Here is a 14,787-nt window from a genome sequence, read left to right as displayed (position 1 = left end):
GTGCGTCAGAGTGTGTGTGCGCGTGCGCTTCGAAGCCAGCCGCGACGGCAAGATGCTGCAGCGCGATTCCGGCTTGGTCAAAGGCGTCGACAAAGGCACAGCTGGACTGCGCTCATGGGCTCACTCCAATGTATGATGCCCCCGCTCGCGGCCATCTCTGTCGATCGAGCGGCAGAATAAGCGCGAGAAAAGAGACAACAATTCTCTGCGCCGCGAGTCCATTCCCTTTCCGCCATTGTCCAAAGCAACGCCACCATGCAACTAGACCCTTTGGACGGCCGGGGTTAGTTTCGACGGGCGGCCACCGGTGAGGTATCCCCGGTCCAGGCGACAGGACGGACGAACCACTTTCCCGGGTCGCAGGTCCGGACAACAGGCCAACAGCGCCAAAACACCCATCCGGCGCGCCGGCCAGACCGCCAGTCGACTCGACCCGGCTTCGACCCGGATTACACCGACGTGTTCCTGAACGAAAACGTGTCGTCCAGTCCTGATATGTCACCCGGGCTTAGGACCACGGGTCTACCCGTGTCCTCAGCGTCGTCCCGAGCCGAGAACGGGCCATCGCCGTCGACCCCGCCCTCATCGCGCCATGGGCCAGGCCCGTCGTCGGCGTCACAGAGGGACAGCAGCGCGTAGCGTTCCGCTTCCGCCACGACAAGTTCCGGGAATTCGGTGTCGCGGTCCACCCAGAGGACCTTGGGCGCCTTGGCCACCGCCTTTGCTGGTCGCGCATTCGGAAGCCCGTCGGCCTGACTTACCAACAACGGCCCATCCGACAGCGGATCCCACACGAACGTTGCACCGCGACGCGCTTCGTCCTGGCATGTAACCAACAGCAGCTCGCGAACGCTTGGGTGCCAGCTGAAGCCCACGGCGGAATGAAATATAAGAACGGCTCGAAGCTCCGCGGCCGCCACATCCCAAATCCAGACTGCGCACGGCGAGTCGTCGAGCTTGGTGGCCAGGAGCGTGGAGGACGCATCAAACGCAGCCATTGAGCAGCCTGGATGCAACGGTGCCGTGTGTTTCGCCTCTGATGACTGTGCAGGGGGCGCAACCATTTGCGTTGCTCGCACAAATGAGTGTGTGGAGCGTCCTTGGCTTGCAGAGCTGACCTGCTCTTGCCACACCTGCGCCAAATCATCAGCCATTGACTTGACTCGCCCAAGCCAGCCTCTGAGGGAGTCTTACCTGCGTAGTGTCCTTGGGAATGATGGTGATGGGATGCATCAGCCTCAGGCAAGCCCTCCACGTCTTTGTGTCTAGGATTGTGACGCCCGCACTGTGATCGCCCAGCGCGCACAACTCGGCATTGGGGCTGAGCTGGCAAGTCTTGATGCCGGCCTCGAGCTCTCCCTCTGCCCCGGATTGTTGATCTTGCAGGATAGTTGCGGCGCCTAGGGTACGGAAGTGCTGGCCGTCAGGCGTATAGATAGATAGATGATGGCCTTGGGCCGGGGACTCCCAGAGCAGTAGCCACTTTCCGTCCGGAGTCCAAAGGATGCCCTGACTGTCAACGGTGTCCGGACTCCAGGACCTTTCAACGAGCCGAGTGCTAGCGTCATGGATACTAACCATGTCCTTGCCGCCGACACGGGAGAGCACCGCCAGGTGTCCTGTAGCTGGCCGAATGGAGAAGCCCCTGGAGGCAGTCGATGCATGGTGAAACTTGGGGCTGCTAATCTCAACGATTTTGGACGTGGTCAGATCAACGATGGCGAGCTTGAGACCAAACGGCGAGCAAAGCAGGACCTCGTAGTCGCTGGCTCCGAAGTAAATGAGGCCAGGCTTCCCACCGGGGCAAGTGGTGTTGCGGATAGTAGCATTGAACGATGTATCAGCCGCAGATGATACCTGAACGTCGTCTGCCGTAGCAACCAGAATATTCCTAGATGACGGTGACCAAATGAAGGTGCTGATGGGACCCTGAAGATCGCCAGAGAGTTTTATCACGTTGACGAGCGCCAGCGTCTCAGTCGAGCGAACATTAACGGCTGAGGAGCTAAGCGTGGCGATGTAGCGTCCATCGGGACTCGGTTTGCAGTGCCCGGAGGCTGGAGACCGACTACTTGTTAGCTCCGGCACATGTTGAACGCCAGCAACAATGACGGCAGATGGTTCACGCACATTTGAAAGGTCGTGAGACGCGCATTGCACCGGATCAGGCAGCCTGGTGCGTACGTCCTGAATCACGGGATGTCCAGAGACTGCGAGGAATCAAAGGTGACGCTCACGGACTGAGACGCGCCCCCAGAACGTGTGTCAGTGGCCAGTACTCCGATGGTCGTCCAGGCACCTGGCGGCGTGAGCGTGAAAGCCCCAAACGCGGCGTAGACGTTACGGCGGGAAACGAAAAATGAACGGCGGACTGCTGGTCTGGACGACGTTCGAGAGTAGGCGATAGCTGCTTGCACGTGTGCCAACGTAGGTAAGAGCCAGGGTCGGCGGCTTCGCGGGGTGGCAGGCGCGACCGTCGCGGATTCAACAGGCTCCGGTACTCGTACGTTGACGCCAAAATTCGAGCGAGACGAGCCACGAGCATTGTTTACTTTCTTACCGCTTGGGGCTTAGCGGGGCTTAGCGCCCTGGACCTCGCTCTTCGCCCGTCTCCGGCAGGGACGATCGACTGCAACGGCCCAGCTGGCGGAAAGCGCATCGGAGCCTGACGGGCTCCACTCCCCGTTCTGTCGCCGTCGCGGGTTTTTAGTGGCTACATGCTGCTGCTGACTCATGCGGGGTTGACGGTCACGGGCTCACAAAAGACGGCAGGAACCCAGACTCCAACAGGAGCTGAGTTCCAAGGGCGTGCCAGCTGCAACTGACAAATCGCGGAAAACATCTCTCTTCACGAAAAAGGGGCAACTTTGCTGCTGCCAACAGACGCCATCATTATGGATGCGGCGTAGTGGCTGGTCGCGGCATCATCTTTCAACTCGAGGGCTCCTCTGTGCGAGTTCCAAGGTTGCCCGGTTGCGCCGCCGCGGGGCCCCCGACACGCGCTCCGGCTCTCCGAGTCCCTACCGAGGGGCCGCCCACCGGCGAATCCAACATGCAGGCCGCACCCCGAGCCATGTTGGCGCTGCGCCCGGCGAGGCTCCGCCATCCCAGGCCGTCCCCGTCGTGGGCTTTGACCACTGGACTTAGATGCCTCGGGACTGCGTCGCAGGCTCGCAATGCGGCCGCGTCCGAGGTGGCGACTCCAACGGCACCGACAGCCTCGTCGCGAAGGGAGCGCATACGCAGTGCCAAACCCTTCTCCGAGTTCTTGACCGACACTTTCCATCGCCAGCATGACTATCTGCGCATATCGGTAACAGAGCGATGCAACCTTCGCTGCGTGTACTGCATGCCCGAAGAGGGCGTTCCCCTGTCACCGAACAGGGAGCTGCTCACAACTCCCGAGATTGTGATGCTGTCGTCCCTTTTTGTCGGGCAAGGCGTGAGCAAGATCCGCCTAACGGGCGGCGAACCCACCGTGCGTCGAGACATCCTGCCCTTGATGCATCAGATTGGAGCGTTGCGGCCCCAAGGGCTCCGAGAGTTGTGCATCACCACGAACGGCATCTCTCTCCACCGGAAGCTGGACAGCATGGTGGAGGCCGGCCTGACCGGTGTCAACCTCAGTCTCGACACACTGGACCCATGGCAGTTCCAGATCATGACCCGCAGGAAAGGATTCGACGCGGTCCAGAAAAGCATCGAAAGGATCCTGGAACTCAACAAGCACGGCGCCGGCATCAAGTTGAAGATCAACTGCGTCGTCATGCGCGGGGTCAATGACCGCGAAGTCATTCCTTTCGTCGAGATGACGCGTGAAAAGGATATCGAGATCCGCTTCATCGAATACATGCCGTTCGACGGCAACAAGTGGAGCCAAGGCAAAATGTTCAGTTATACGGAAATGTTGGATCTGATCCGGGCAGAGTACCCAGGACTCGAAAAGGTTCAGGATCACAAGAACGACACGAGCAAGACGTGGCACATACCTGGCTTCACGGGACGCATCGGGTTCATCACGAGCATGACGCACAACTTTTGCGGAACCTGCAACAGGCTCCGCATCACAGGCGACGGGAACCTCAAGGTGTGCCTTTTCGGAAACGCAGAAGTGTCACTCCGAGACCTTCTGCGCAAGTCCAACAGCGGCGAGCCGATCGACGAAGAGGCCTTCGAAGCCATGAAGCAGATCGAGATGGATCGTCGGCAAGGCTTGGTGGCATCCGGCCAGCCGCTGGGAATCGCGCCCAACGAAGCGGAGCTTCTCGATGTCATCGGCGCCGCGGTAAAGCGGAAGAAGGCGAAGCACGCGGGCCTGGGAGAGCTGGAGCACATGAAGAATCGGCCAATGATCTTGATAGGTGGGTGAAGGTTCTCGTTATCCCTGGCGGCGAGGCATTTGGGCGGCGTTTGCGTCACAATCATCATGGGGGGCTCCTTGTCACGATCTATGAAGCTACGTCTCTGCCAAGTTTGGCTATCTGTATGAGCACGCACGCTAAGTAGCAACAAATTGCATAGATGATTTTCATGCGTCGCTTACGGGGCCCATGCCTGCGAAGATGCAACTACGACTGGGCGGCGCCATGGCTCATCTGCTACGACCTGGCAAGGGAACAACAAGGGGACAATTGGGCGAGAGTCGGCGCTCGTTGTGCACGTCTCGGCGTCTGGCCAAGGACAATGACCAGAGATCATCAGGACCTCCGCACGAGCAGAGCGGGGAAGGGGTTCAGCTGACGCACGTCTCCGCGGCGGGCTCGGCTCGGATGGTGTCCATCTCTGAGAAGCAGGTGACGTCGCGCGTGGCCACGGCGGCATGCAGCGTGCGCTTCTCGAACGGCAAGGCGCTGAGGCTCATCCGGGAGAACCAGATGAAGAAGGGCGACGTGCTAGGGGTCGCCCGGGTGGCGGGCATCATGGCGGCCAAGCGGACGCCGGACCTGATACCGCTGTGCCACCCAATCGCCGTGTCGCACGTCACGGTCGACCTGGAGGCGACCGGGGAGGACGGCGACGGCGACGGGGCCGGCGAGGCGAGGGCGGGGACACCGGGCATCGAGATCCGGGCGACGGTGACGTGCGACGGCAAGACAGGGGTCGAGATGGAGGCCATGACGGCGGCGTCGACGGCGGCGCTGACCGTGTACGACATGTGCAAGGCGGTGGACAAGGGGATGCGCATCGAGGGCCTGCGGGTGGTGCTCAAGGACGGCGGCAAAAGCGGGCGGTGGGAGATGGAGTAGAGCAGGTCGACAGCCAGACTCGACGGCGGCGGCGGGCGTGGACGGGCGGGGCGCACCCAAGCCAGGTGGCATGCAGACCGATGGAGGCGGCGCATGCGAGTAATTGCAGATGCATCTGGAGAGCGTCGGACGTGCATGGTGGAGCGCGCCGGAGAGCAGCCACGGCGCAGCCTCACGTACTACTTCATACTGTACTTTGTACATGCATTCTTGCCTTCTCTGGTGCTCTTGAAGAGGGCGCGCTCGAGTCAATTGAAACTCTGCTTGTCCGTACCACTGCACCGTGTCCGCCCTCGAAAGGCCTCGGTCCTGCAATTTACATGCCAACCACGAGCCAGACGGGCGATGCGGCACGGAACAGAGTTGGGTCCAGGCGGCGTCTATTTCTGGTAGAGAGAAAGATCGAGACTGTTGGCAAATGGCAGAGGCATGATACGAAGAGCAGTGGCACGAAGCGCAGATAAGACACTGGCCCGAGCTGCACACCTTGGAACATGGAGAGAGGAGCAAAGCAGCAACGAGGCGCGCTCTGCGATGTGTCGTGTGGTCCCCAGCGAACAGCAGTCTCGAACTGGGGAAGAAGGGGTCTGGGAGGCAAAGGAACCTGGAAGATCTGGGCCGTGTCGATGTCTGGCACGACCAGCGGCGAGGCCCAGATCGAGCAACAGTCTGGGCGCGCAAAGGGGGGGGGGGACTTGATGTTCCACCTTTGTTTTGACGGGTTCCATTCCGCACGGCGACGCTTTCTTGTCAGCGGCATCGCCGACGGCCGCGACGACGATGGCGGCGGCGGCGGTGGGGGGCCGCGGACGGGGAGTTTTGACGGACTGTCGGCGGTGAGGAGCGCTACCTACGTGCCCGCGTGTCAGTGGTGACTGTGTACCGTCCTGCACTGTAGCTGCGGTTGCTGGCTGGTGGTACTGCGCCGTAGGAGCTGCAACGGCAGGGTCCAGTCGTCCGCTCCGGGTGCTACCACCACGAACGGATGGAAGGCCGAGAGAAGAGCGCGCCGGCCGTGGAGGAGGCCGGGGGGGATGGAAGAGAAGCGGTGGGCGGGGCCCGCTAGACGCCACGCAGAACAAGGCCTCTCCTTCCCACGAGGAATCCATGGGACTGATCCACGGATGGCAGGCAGAAAGACAGGCAAGGCGGGCGACGGCCCCCCCGCCCAAGCCGCCCGCCCCCCCAGCCGCCAGCCTCTGGAAGCCCGCGGCGGCCAACCAAGGCGCCCCCCCGCCGCCGCCGACCCAGCGCCGTCCAGCGCGGCGCCCCAATCAGAGGCCGACGATAAGAAAGCCCGGCAGCGGTGGAAGTGGGCGGCTGTGGGCTAATTAGTGGGGCGGTAGGGGCCCTGGGGGGCGGTCGCTTCCATCCACGCCAAGCCAGTTGGAGACGAGGGACAGACAGAGAGACAGAGCAACGATCTTTTTGGAGAAGAGGGTTTCTCACAGTGCGGACAGGGCTGGGCGGGCGTAACAGAAAAAAATGACAGATGTGCTGCCATGACAGACAGCCTGCACTTTGGGGAATACGAAGAAGCGCAGCCGGCAAGGGAAGGTGCGTAAAACGTCCAGCACTTTGTCCAGGTTGTCGTCTTGTGATGCTGCAGCACGAAGCAACTTACTTGTTCTTCTTCACCGGGGGGCGGTGGGCTCCCCTGCGCATGCACTTGACTCGGTGCTGCTGCATGCGGCGCCTCCCGACGCAGGCGAGTCGAAATCTCCGAGGCGCGACGACGACGTCGTGTTTCGCACGATGGGGAGGTCTGGTGCATGCGCGGGCAGATTAGGCTACGCAGCACTGCCGCAGCAGCAACACCCGCCGCAGTTGCAGTTGGCCGACGGGGCAGAGGCGGCGGCGGCGGCGGTCCCGGGGCGCCCGTGGGCCAAGGCCCGGCCAGATGCCAGGGATGCTGTCAACGGGCACCGACCGACGTTGCTGGATGGGACCGGCGTTTTGACTGCTGCGAAGCGAGAGCCTCCGCGGGGGCGCGAGGCGAGACAGGATCCCCCCCGGCCAGCCAGCCTGGGGAGATGGAGAGAGACCTGGTCGCAGATGGCCGCGATCCCGGCAACCGTGGGGGACGTTGCGTCGCTCGCGCTCAGAGGCGCCGCCGGCTGCCTTGATCGATTGCCCGTGCTGTACTGCACCATGATGGCGGATTGGCGGTGGATTAGTCGGTCGGTCGTAGGGTCGTCAGGCTGTGGGTGGGATGGAACGGCTGGCAAGAGCCGCTTCCGGCAGCCGGCGCGCCACCTTCCAGCTTGCGCCGTGCCATCCCTCCCAATTCCAGGGCGCCTCGATTCAGTCCCGTCGCTGCGCGCGCGCCGCCGCCTCGAGGGGGCCCAGGCAGCTTGGCGGTGACGCTCGCGGGGAGGGGCGGTGGCACAGCACAGTGACACAGTTTGGTGGCACAGTGGACCAATGGCTGGCCCCGCGATATGCAGCCATTACTCGTATGAACGGACATGCCTGGATGCTGCATGAGGTGGATGGGATGGGATGCTGGCAGCTGCCCGCCCTGCGTGAACTCAGCGTGTGCCAGCCCCGGTCCAGTGCAGTTGCGGTGCGTTACAGGTAGGTCGTCGCTGTGCGGGCGGCGATGCGCCGCGCCGCCCCGCGACCAGCAGCAGGCGCGGACAGTGCAGCGGCGGCGGCAGCAGCAGCAGCAGCAGCAGAAGCAGCAGCCTCATCATTCAAAGCCACGAGGGTCCCTCCTCTTCCATCTCCCCCCTCCCCCCCTCCCCCGCGTGCGTCTATTCGCATGACAGACAGACAGCCTTGAGACAGCTCTTCTTCACCACCTCGGCCGGTCGCCGCCTCACTACTCACTCCTCCTTCTTCTCCCTCGCACTTGTCTCTCCGCCATCGACCCTCACCGCATCTGCTGCCCCCCGACCGTCCGCATCATCGTCATCGCCACCGCGACGAGACTCGTGTCAACACGACGGTTTGAGAGCTCGTCCTGCGCCGCCGCTACCGAGCACCCGACGCTTATCGCTAGTTCACCCGTACGGGGACCACTCGTGTGTCCTCGTTGTTCTCGTAGGCCCGCCCGCGCCCAGCCGGGGGCCCCTGCTGGTCCGTCCCAGTCCCACGTCCCGGTCCCAGTCCCAGAAGGCCCCAGGCCCCAGGCCCCCCCAAGGCTCGCCCGCCGCTCTCCATTCTGGACCCCTGGTTCGGCTTGTCTTGTCTCTCGTCCGTCTGGCTGTCTGGCTGGCAGGCAATCTGGGCTTGACTCGCATCGCCCGTCGCCACCCACCAACACCGTCAATCTCGCCCAAAAAAAGTACAGCGATTGAGCCAAGCATCCCAAGTACCCGCCAATTGCCGCCGCGCGATAGTCAGCTTGACCTGGAGCGTCGCTCGGCTCGGAGCAACCGACCCGGGAGACAAAAAGGGTCCCTCCTCCACCCTCACCCCCGAGCTGCCGTCCTGTGGTCTCGTGCCGCTTGAGCAGCTTGCCTTTGCTGCACGCGTCGACCTCGACACTCTCTCCTGACGCCTCGTCGGCAAACGTCGCCCGCCTTCTACTCGACTGCGATTCCTCATATCAAGAGGTTCGCATCACCGACCAGCAGCTTCACCCGCCGAAAGTCGCTGTCTCGGTCTCCCCTCTCCCACCTCAGACTCAAACACACTCGCCGCCATGGCAGCCGAACTCATCATGCCTACGTTACCAGGCGAGCAGCAGCAGTCGCGGCACTTTCTGCCGCCTCAGCGCCCCATGCACCAGAGATCTCAATCCTACCACGTCTCGGGGCCTCAGATCTCCCCCATCAGCAGCACCGAAGTCAGCCCAAACCAGACTTACTCGACGCCGCCGTCGCCAAAGGGCCAGCACGCGCGCTCGGGACGTCCCATGTACATGCCCGCCGTGCTGCGGCCGTGTGACGAGTTTCCCTCGAAGCGCATCGCGCGCACCAAGACGGGCGGCTCAACGTCCGACTCGGACTCGGATTCCACCTTGCGCCGCGCCAACTCCAACCTCATGACCCTCGCCGGCCTCAGCGGCCTGGGCAACAAGCTGAGCCGCCGCTCCACCGGCGAAGGCGCCCAAGCTCTGGACGGCGACTGGAACATTGAAGCGTTTCCCGAAGTGACTGCCCCCCCGACGCGAAAGCACTGGAAGGTAAGCTTCCCACCCTGCCAGCAGTGATTTTGCGCCGTTCCCCGTCGCTAACGCGGCGTCGCCATAGCCCGATGCGGAGTCGTCCATCTGCGACGACCCGACCTGCAAGCGAACTTTCAGCTACTTCATCCGCCGACACCACTGCCGCAAATGCGGCCACATCTTCTGCGACTGGCACTCGAGCTATGTCTTGCCTCTGGACCAGAACGCAAACTTCAACCCCAAGGCTTCGGTCTCTCGCGCCTGCAACCACTGCTTCCAGGTCGTCAAGGCCACCTATGGTGGCAGCAGCAGCCAGTCTTCTGGCTCTGCCGCGTCGGACGCATCGCACACGATGCCCTCGACCCCAATCACGGCGCCCGCCGGCTTCGTCCCCACGGCGCCCAAGGGCCCCGAGGTCGCTGCCAGTGTGCCGCGAGACTGGAACTGGAGCACCTTCTGAACGGGGTCCCGACCAACACCAGCGCCTCGACCGGCGCAGGGGCCTCTCACTTAAACTTCCCCTGATCTCAACAGCGCACAAGCCGCCAAAGCTCGGGCGCGAAGCAATTTGACGAATGAACGAAGTCCATGTCGGTATTAGATCAACTAGAACGGCGCCCCATGGGGCGGCAGGCAGGCAGGCCGCTCTTGGGTTGGCAGCGAGCGTTTCATCTCCTGCGATGCGCGAGCGCCTTTTCCCCCCGGGACTCGAGTCGACGGTGGCGCACGCGTTGCCCACCCGTCTTTTCCCGGTGCATCTCTCTCTCGGATGCTCATTTTTTTCTGATTTCGTTGTTGCTTTTTATTTTTGTTGTTTTTTCCGCCGAGCATGGCCTCGTGCCTCCCAACGGAGCAAAGGGCCACTCGGACGGCATCTGGTTGTCTTTTTGAAAGCGAGGCGTTCTGGAGGGGAATCTGCGCGCATCGCCCACTCTACGGAGATGGATGATAATTGTTGCCCTTATGCGGCACACTCTGGGTTTTTTTTGCGCGCATGGCTTGGGTTGTTTTTGTGTTTTGTGAGTGTGATCTAGAAACGCTCCGGCCAGGTGATGGTATCTGGGGAGAGAGAAGAAAGTGACGGGTATACCCCCCCCCCCCCCCCTTCTTGGGCTACTATGAGAGAGAGAGGATGCAAACAAATTGGACGACGTCTGGTAATTGACACTTGATTGCCTCCTGATTCGATTCTCAAAGTGATGGTCGCAATCTTTCAATCAAGAGGTTTGAGTGTGTACGAAGTAGCAGCAATGCACAGCAGAGTCCAGGCGCGAGCATGATGATGATGATGATGCTAGTAGTTGACGTATAATGTATGTCCTAAAACTCCAGGTTTGTCGCCATGAATGGTGGTATCACCGCCCTTCGCTGTGCCCCTCCGTCCAGCCACGCGGCGTGCACTCCCCCCCCCTACCTATGTATACAAGTGGTGCAACGCTCGCAATGCCGTCCCTCCTCCTCTTATTGATGTTGTTCCTCTTCTTCCCGCAGTTAAATCCGCCCATGATGACTCTCCCGCCCGCCGTAGTGTCCCTTTTTTGTATACCTCGCTCGTCCACCGATGCTCTGGAATCCCTGACAACGACGTCGTGGTTCTTTCACCCACCGCCATGCACATGTCCCTCCCCCCATTCCTCATGTCCGCACGTGAGCTGACCTGGCTGCTGGTTCGGGGGACTCGGTCGCACGTGACACTTCCGTCTTTCCTTCAAAAGCAGAAAGTCGGCTTAGGCCCTCCGCCTCGCCTTTCCATTCGCCTTCGGAGGCTCGTCGTCGGCGACGGCGCTGGCGCTGCCGTTGGCCGGGCCGTCGACGACCATGTTCTCGCCGCCATAGACCTCCCGCTCGACGCCCCGGGCGGCATCCCAGCCAGCCTTCTCGGCCATGGTCACGTTGCTCTCCCGACGGTTGGGCTTGCCATTGGCCTTTTGCGCGGCGTTGCTACGCTTCACATAGCTGGCAATGAAGAAGCTGACAAAGAGGTACGTGAGGGGCGCGAGGTAGAGCACGTTGAGCCAGATGGCAAAGGTCTCGTTGGCGGTGCCGATGCACGGCTGGGCGACGTAGAGGGTCTCCGTGGCCACGGTCTGCTCCTTGACGGAGCCCGCGACGGCTGCGGCGGCATCCTTGGTGACGGAGCCGAAGATGAGTTTCTTGAGCGAGTCCAGAGTGCCGGCGGCAGTCGGCATGACAGAGTCGGCGGGCGCGGCGGGAACGTCCACGGGCGTCGAGGTGACGCTGCTCAGGGTGATGGGGGCAATGTACGTGACGAAGGAGTGGGCCATGGCGTACGAGGCACCGACGAGGAACTGGGTGATTTGCATCGTGGTCAGGGTTCGCTTGACGCCCATGGGAACCTTGATGGAGAAAGCGGTCAAGGTGTAGTAGGTGTACTGCGCGCATGTTAGCGGATTGGGCTCATACTCGATGGGAACAGTGAAGGGATGTGCCAACTCACCATGAGAGAGTGGATGAAGGAGTTGATGAGGACAAACATCCAGATGGGCGCAGACATGTATCGCATACCGGCCCACATGCACAGCATGGCGCCGGCGTGGTGGTAGGTCTGCAGGGTAGAGCTAAACTTTCCCTTGGCGAGGATGATGAAGGTGTCGAGGACCTCGTAGAACTTGCTGAGGTAGAAGATCCAGCCGTAGTAGGCGAGGCCCTCGTTCCAGAGGCGGCCGGACTCGGAGTTGCTCGGGTTGCCGGCGACCATGCCCGACAGCATCGAGGAAGGGTCGGCGCTGTCCCACTGGCCGGTCGTCTCGTTGTAGTAGATGGAGCGTCCGAGGCCGGCCGGGCCGTGGAGGCGGCAGAAGCTGTCGGCCGTGGCAGCCAGGCCGCCGGGGCCCGTGGGGCTGACGATGCTGCGTCGCATGCCGCCAAGCATGCCCCAGAAGGTCCAGGCCGAGTAGACGGCGAGGAAGACGTTGTGGAGGACGACGAAGATGCGGAAGGGGCGCGTCTTGCTGATGGACCACGGCTGCTTGTTGCGCGAGCGGTTGTACTTGTTGAGGGCCTTGGCGGAGACGGCGTAGAGGGTGGCGATGGTCAGAGGGACCCGCGGGTCGAGAGCGGCGGCGAAGACGTTCTCGGGGATGTTGAAGGGCCGCATGATGGAGAGCTCCGTCGAGGCGGGCGCCAGCGGCGCGGGCTGTCCATGGGGAGGGAAGCTAAACAGGCTGGCTTCGGGCATGGTGCCCATGATGGAGAGACCGGAGGCAGCCATTGCGGTGATGGTCGGATGTGATGGGAGACGCGCGTGTAAGGTGACTCGAGGCGCGGCAACGAGGTGGTGGTTTTGGAAGAGACGGCTCAGCAAGCTCGCCCGGACGAGAGAGACTGAGGTGGCGGTGTCGGATCAGCGCGTCCGTGTCGCACGTCGTCGCCGGCACAGCGGTGTATTGCTCGACAGGTGAATTCCTCGCTGAGGACGGGGCCCCAACAACTGACAGCGGTGTGTCGGGATCGAAGGTCCGAGCAGAGTAGAGCGCGCCGAGGGGCAGCAGCAGCAGCAGCAGCAGCAGCAGCGACACGACGTGCTATGGCACTCAACGGGCGACCAAAAGTGATGTTTTTTTGGTTGTCTGTGGAAAGACAAGAAGGAAGGCTCCGTTTTCGAAGGTGTGGACCGGGGCACCGGGAGGGCGTTGAAGCCACCGCAGAGGTCGGGGACGGAGAATTCCTGCGCAAAAAGCCCGGTCCCCTTTTTACTTGGGGAGAGTCTCGGCCGGGTAGAGAGAGAGGGCGGCGGTGGCAACGGAGCGGCGGGCAGCTACGACACGAATGCCTGGGGAAAGAGTGGGAAGAAGGAAGACGAGAAGCCCACTTCACTGACGACGACAAACGACCGAGGGACGATTGGCAGCGGTCGGCGGCGGGAGGGGGTCCGAGGAAAGCAAAGCGGCGCGGCGTTCCGGCAGGTAAGTACTGGATGAATTCTGGAGCAGCGGATGTCTTTAGACTTTTGGTGCCGGCCCATCCCAAGCAGGTAAAAAAAAGGTTTCGTTGATGTCGCCGGGCGTTCAGCTGGGCGTGCGTGTGAGATAAGGAGGGCGTGCCTCTAGCGGGGCGCAGCTTTCGCGAGCTAGCATCAACAACTTTGTCTGTCCAACCTAAAAGCCTGCCAACGATGGCCACGAGTCGACGTCGACATGACGAAAAAGACACACATCGTCGAGGCTGATCAGCCGCAGTGGTAACCCCTTTCGTGGCCCGGCTGCCCTGCACTTGCTCGCTGGCGTCGCTCGTTGTCACGCTTCCGCTTGTCCGTGGACACGCGCTCACGTCAAAACCCATCAGTGCTTTGAACATGTGCTATCTCCACGCAAGGCGAGAAAAAACGGTTGAGGAACGGGCTCGCCCCACGCGCGTTCCTCGGCCCCCAACTATATCGGCATCCAGGAGCATCATAAGAAAAACGGTGCGTCCGAGCTTGTGACTGCCGGCTCTTTTCTTGTTTTATCTGATCTCGCAGGATTATTCCTTTGGGGTTGTGAGGCGACGTCGCGCGTGCTCGAGGTCCTGGCCGTGAGTGGGTGGCGGTTGGCGCTGCAGGGGAGGGAGAGGCTGCGACTGCGTCTGCACTCCTACGGCGGGCGGGCAATCTGCGATGCAGATATAGCCCAGGGCATGGCATGGATTATGAGACGACGACGACACTCTGTCGTTGCAGTGCCAAAACGCCATCTTCTGCTGCCACGACTGATTCCAGATGCTGGGCCGAGCGAGGTGCGCGACAGCGAAGACGGTGATGCTGATGCTGGGAGAGAAGGGCGGGGGCGTGCAACCGCCGCCTCGGTCCCTGAGATTGCTAACCCCACGCCTCGCGGGAAGGAAGGTGCAGAGTGGTGAACGGGGAAGGCACTCATGCGCTGGGGGGGTATGATAGACTTGCCGGCCGTTAAGATCTGTGTGCGTGTCACATGCCGATCCCTATCGCCGCCCAGGTACTACGACCGACACGCGCCCGCCTTCCGCCCGCCGCCACCTGCACCCGTTTTCCCCTTGGCACTTTCTGGTTTTGTTGGGGAGGCGCTAACACCAATCCCGACGACAACTCGCCTCGAAGCGTCGGTTGGCGAAATGCCAGGGCCCAGATGCCCACGACGTCTGGTGCCTCCGTCCCTCTCTCGCGGCAGGCTTTCCGTCGCCGACCCTCTTTTTCTCTCTCCGCGACTCCTCCAAAACGTGACCAGTGAGTGACCGCCAAAGGCATCGACCGAGCTTGGGCAACACTCGCGTGCTCCCCCGGCTGTCCTTCTCGTCGTGCCGCACCTGCCCACCTGCCTGCCTGCCTGCCTGCCAACTGTGTAACTGCTCTCGACCCCAGATTGCCTCAGGGATTCGACCCGACACCAACCAAGCCCGCTCTCTTTCCGCCTGAAGCACGGGAAATCGTGAACCGAATCAACCCGTGCAACC

General features: G+C 62.0%; 5 protein-coding genes across 5 annotated transcripts; 3 read left to right on the top strand and 2 right to left on the bottom strand.

Moving 5' to 3' along the window:
• Positions 1–449: 449 nt before the first annotated feature.
• Positions 450–2,155, bottom strand: PLICBS_002793 (uncharacterized protein; the record flags this gene model as incomplete). The annotated part of the gene is made up of 3 exons (XM_018322504.2): positions 450–1,133; positions 1,195–2,057; positions 2,131–2,155. The coding sequence occupies 3 exons, from the start codon at positions 2,153–2,155 to the stop codon at positions 450–452; spliced, it is 1,572 nt and encodes a 523-aa protein (XP_018179984.2).
• An 897-nt stretch (positions 2,156–3,052) lies between these two features.
• On the top strand, positions 3,053–4,369 carry PLICBS_002792 (uncharacterized protein; the record flags this gene model as incomplete). The annotated part of the gene is made up of 1 exon (XM_018322503.2): positions 3,053–4,369. One exon carries the CDS (start codon positions 3,053–3,055, stop codon positions 4,367–4,369), a length of 1,317 nt encoding a protein of 438 aa, XP_018179983.2.
• A 217-nt stretch (positions 4,370–4,586) lies between these two features.
• Positions 4,587–5,246, top strand: PLICBS_002791 (uncharacterized protein; the record flags this gene model as incomplete). The annotated part of the gene is made up of 1 exon (XM_018322502.2): positions 4,587–5,246. One exon carries the CDS (start codon positions 4,587–4,589, stop codon positions 5,244–5,246), a length of 660 nt encoding a protein of 219 aa, XP_018179982.2.
• A 3,649-nt stretch (positions 5,247–8,895) lies between these two features.
• Positions 8,896–9,820, top strand: PLICBS_002790 (uncharacterized protein; the record flags this gene model as incomplete). The annotated part of the gene is made up of 2 exons (XM_018322500.2): positions 8,896–9,378; positions 9,446–9,820. 2 exons carry the CDS (start codon positions 8,896–8,898, stop codon positions 9,818–9,820), a joined length of 858 nt encoding a protein of 285 aa, XP_018179980.1.
• Positions 9,821–11,087: 1,267 nt separating this feature from the next.
• PLICBS_002789 (uncharacterized protein) lies at positions 11,088–12,592 on the bottom strand (the record flags this gene model as incomplete). Its single annotated transcript, XM_018322499.2, has 2 exons — positions 11,088–11,753; positions 11,819–12,592. 2 exons carry the CDS (start codon positions 12,590–12,592, stop codon positions 11,088–11,090), a joined length of 1,440 nt encoding a protein of 479 aa, XP_018179979.2.
• Between the last annotated feature and the right edge of the window lie 2,195 nt (positions 12,593–14,787).

Source organism: Purpureocillium lilacinum, assembly GCF_023168085.1.
Source record: "Purpureocillium lilacinum CBS 284.36 DNA, scaffold_2, whole genome shotgun sequence".
Taxonomy (NCBI): Eukaryota; Fungi; Ascomycota; class Sordariomycetes; order Hypocreales; family Ophiocordycipitaceae; genus Purpureocillium; species Purpureocillium lilacinum.
The sequence above is the reverse complement of the archived record's forward strand: the minus strand, read 5'-3'. Positions and strand labels throughout refer to the sequence as shown.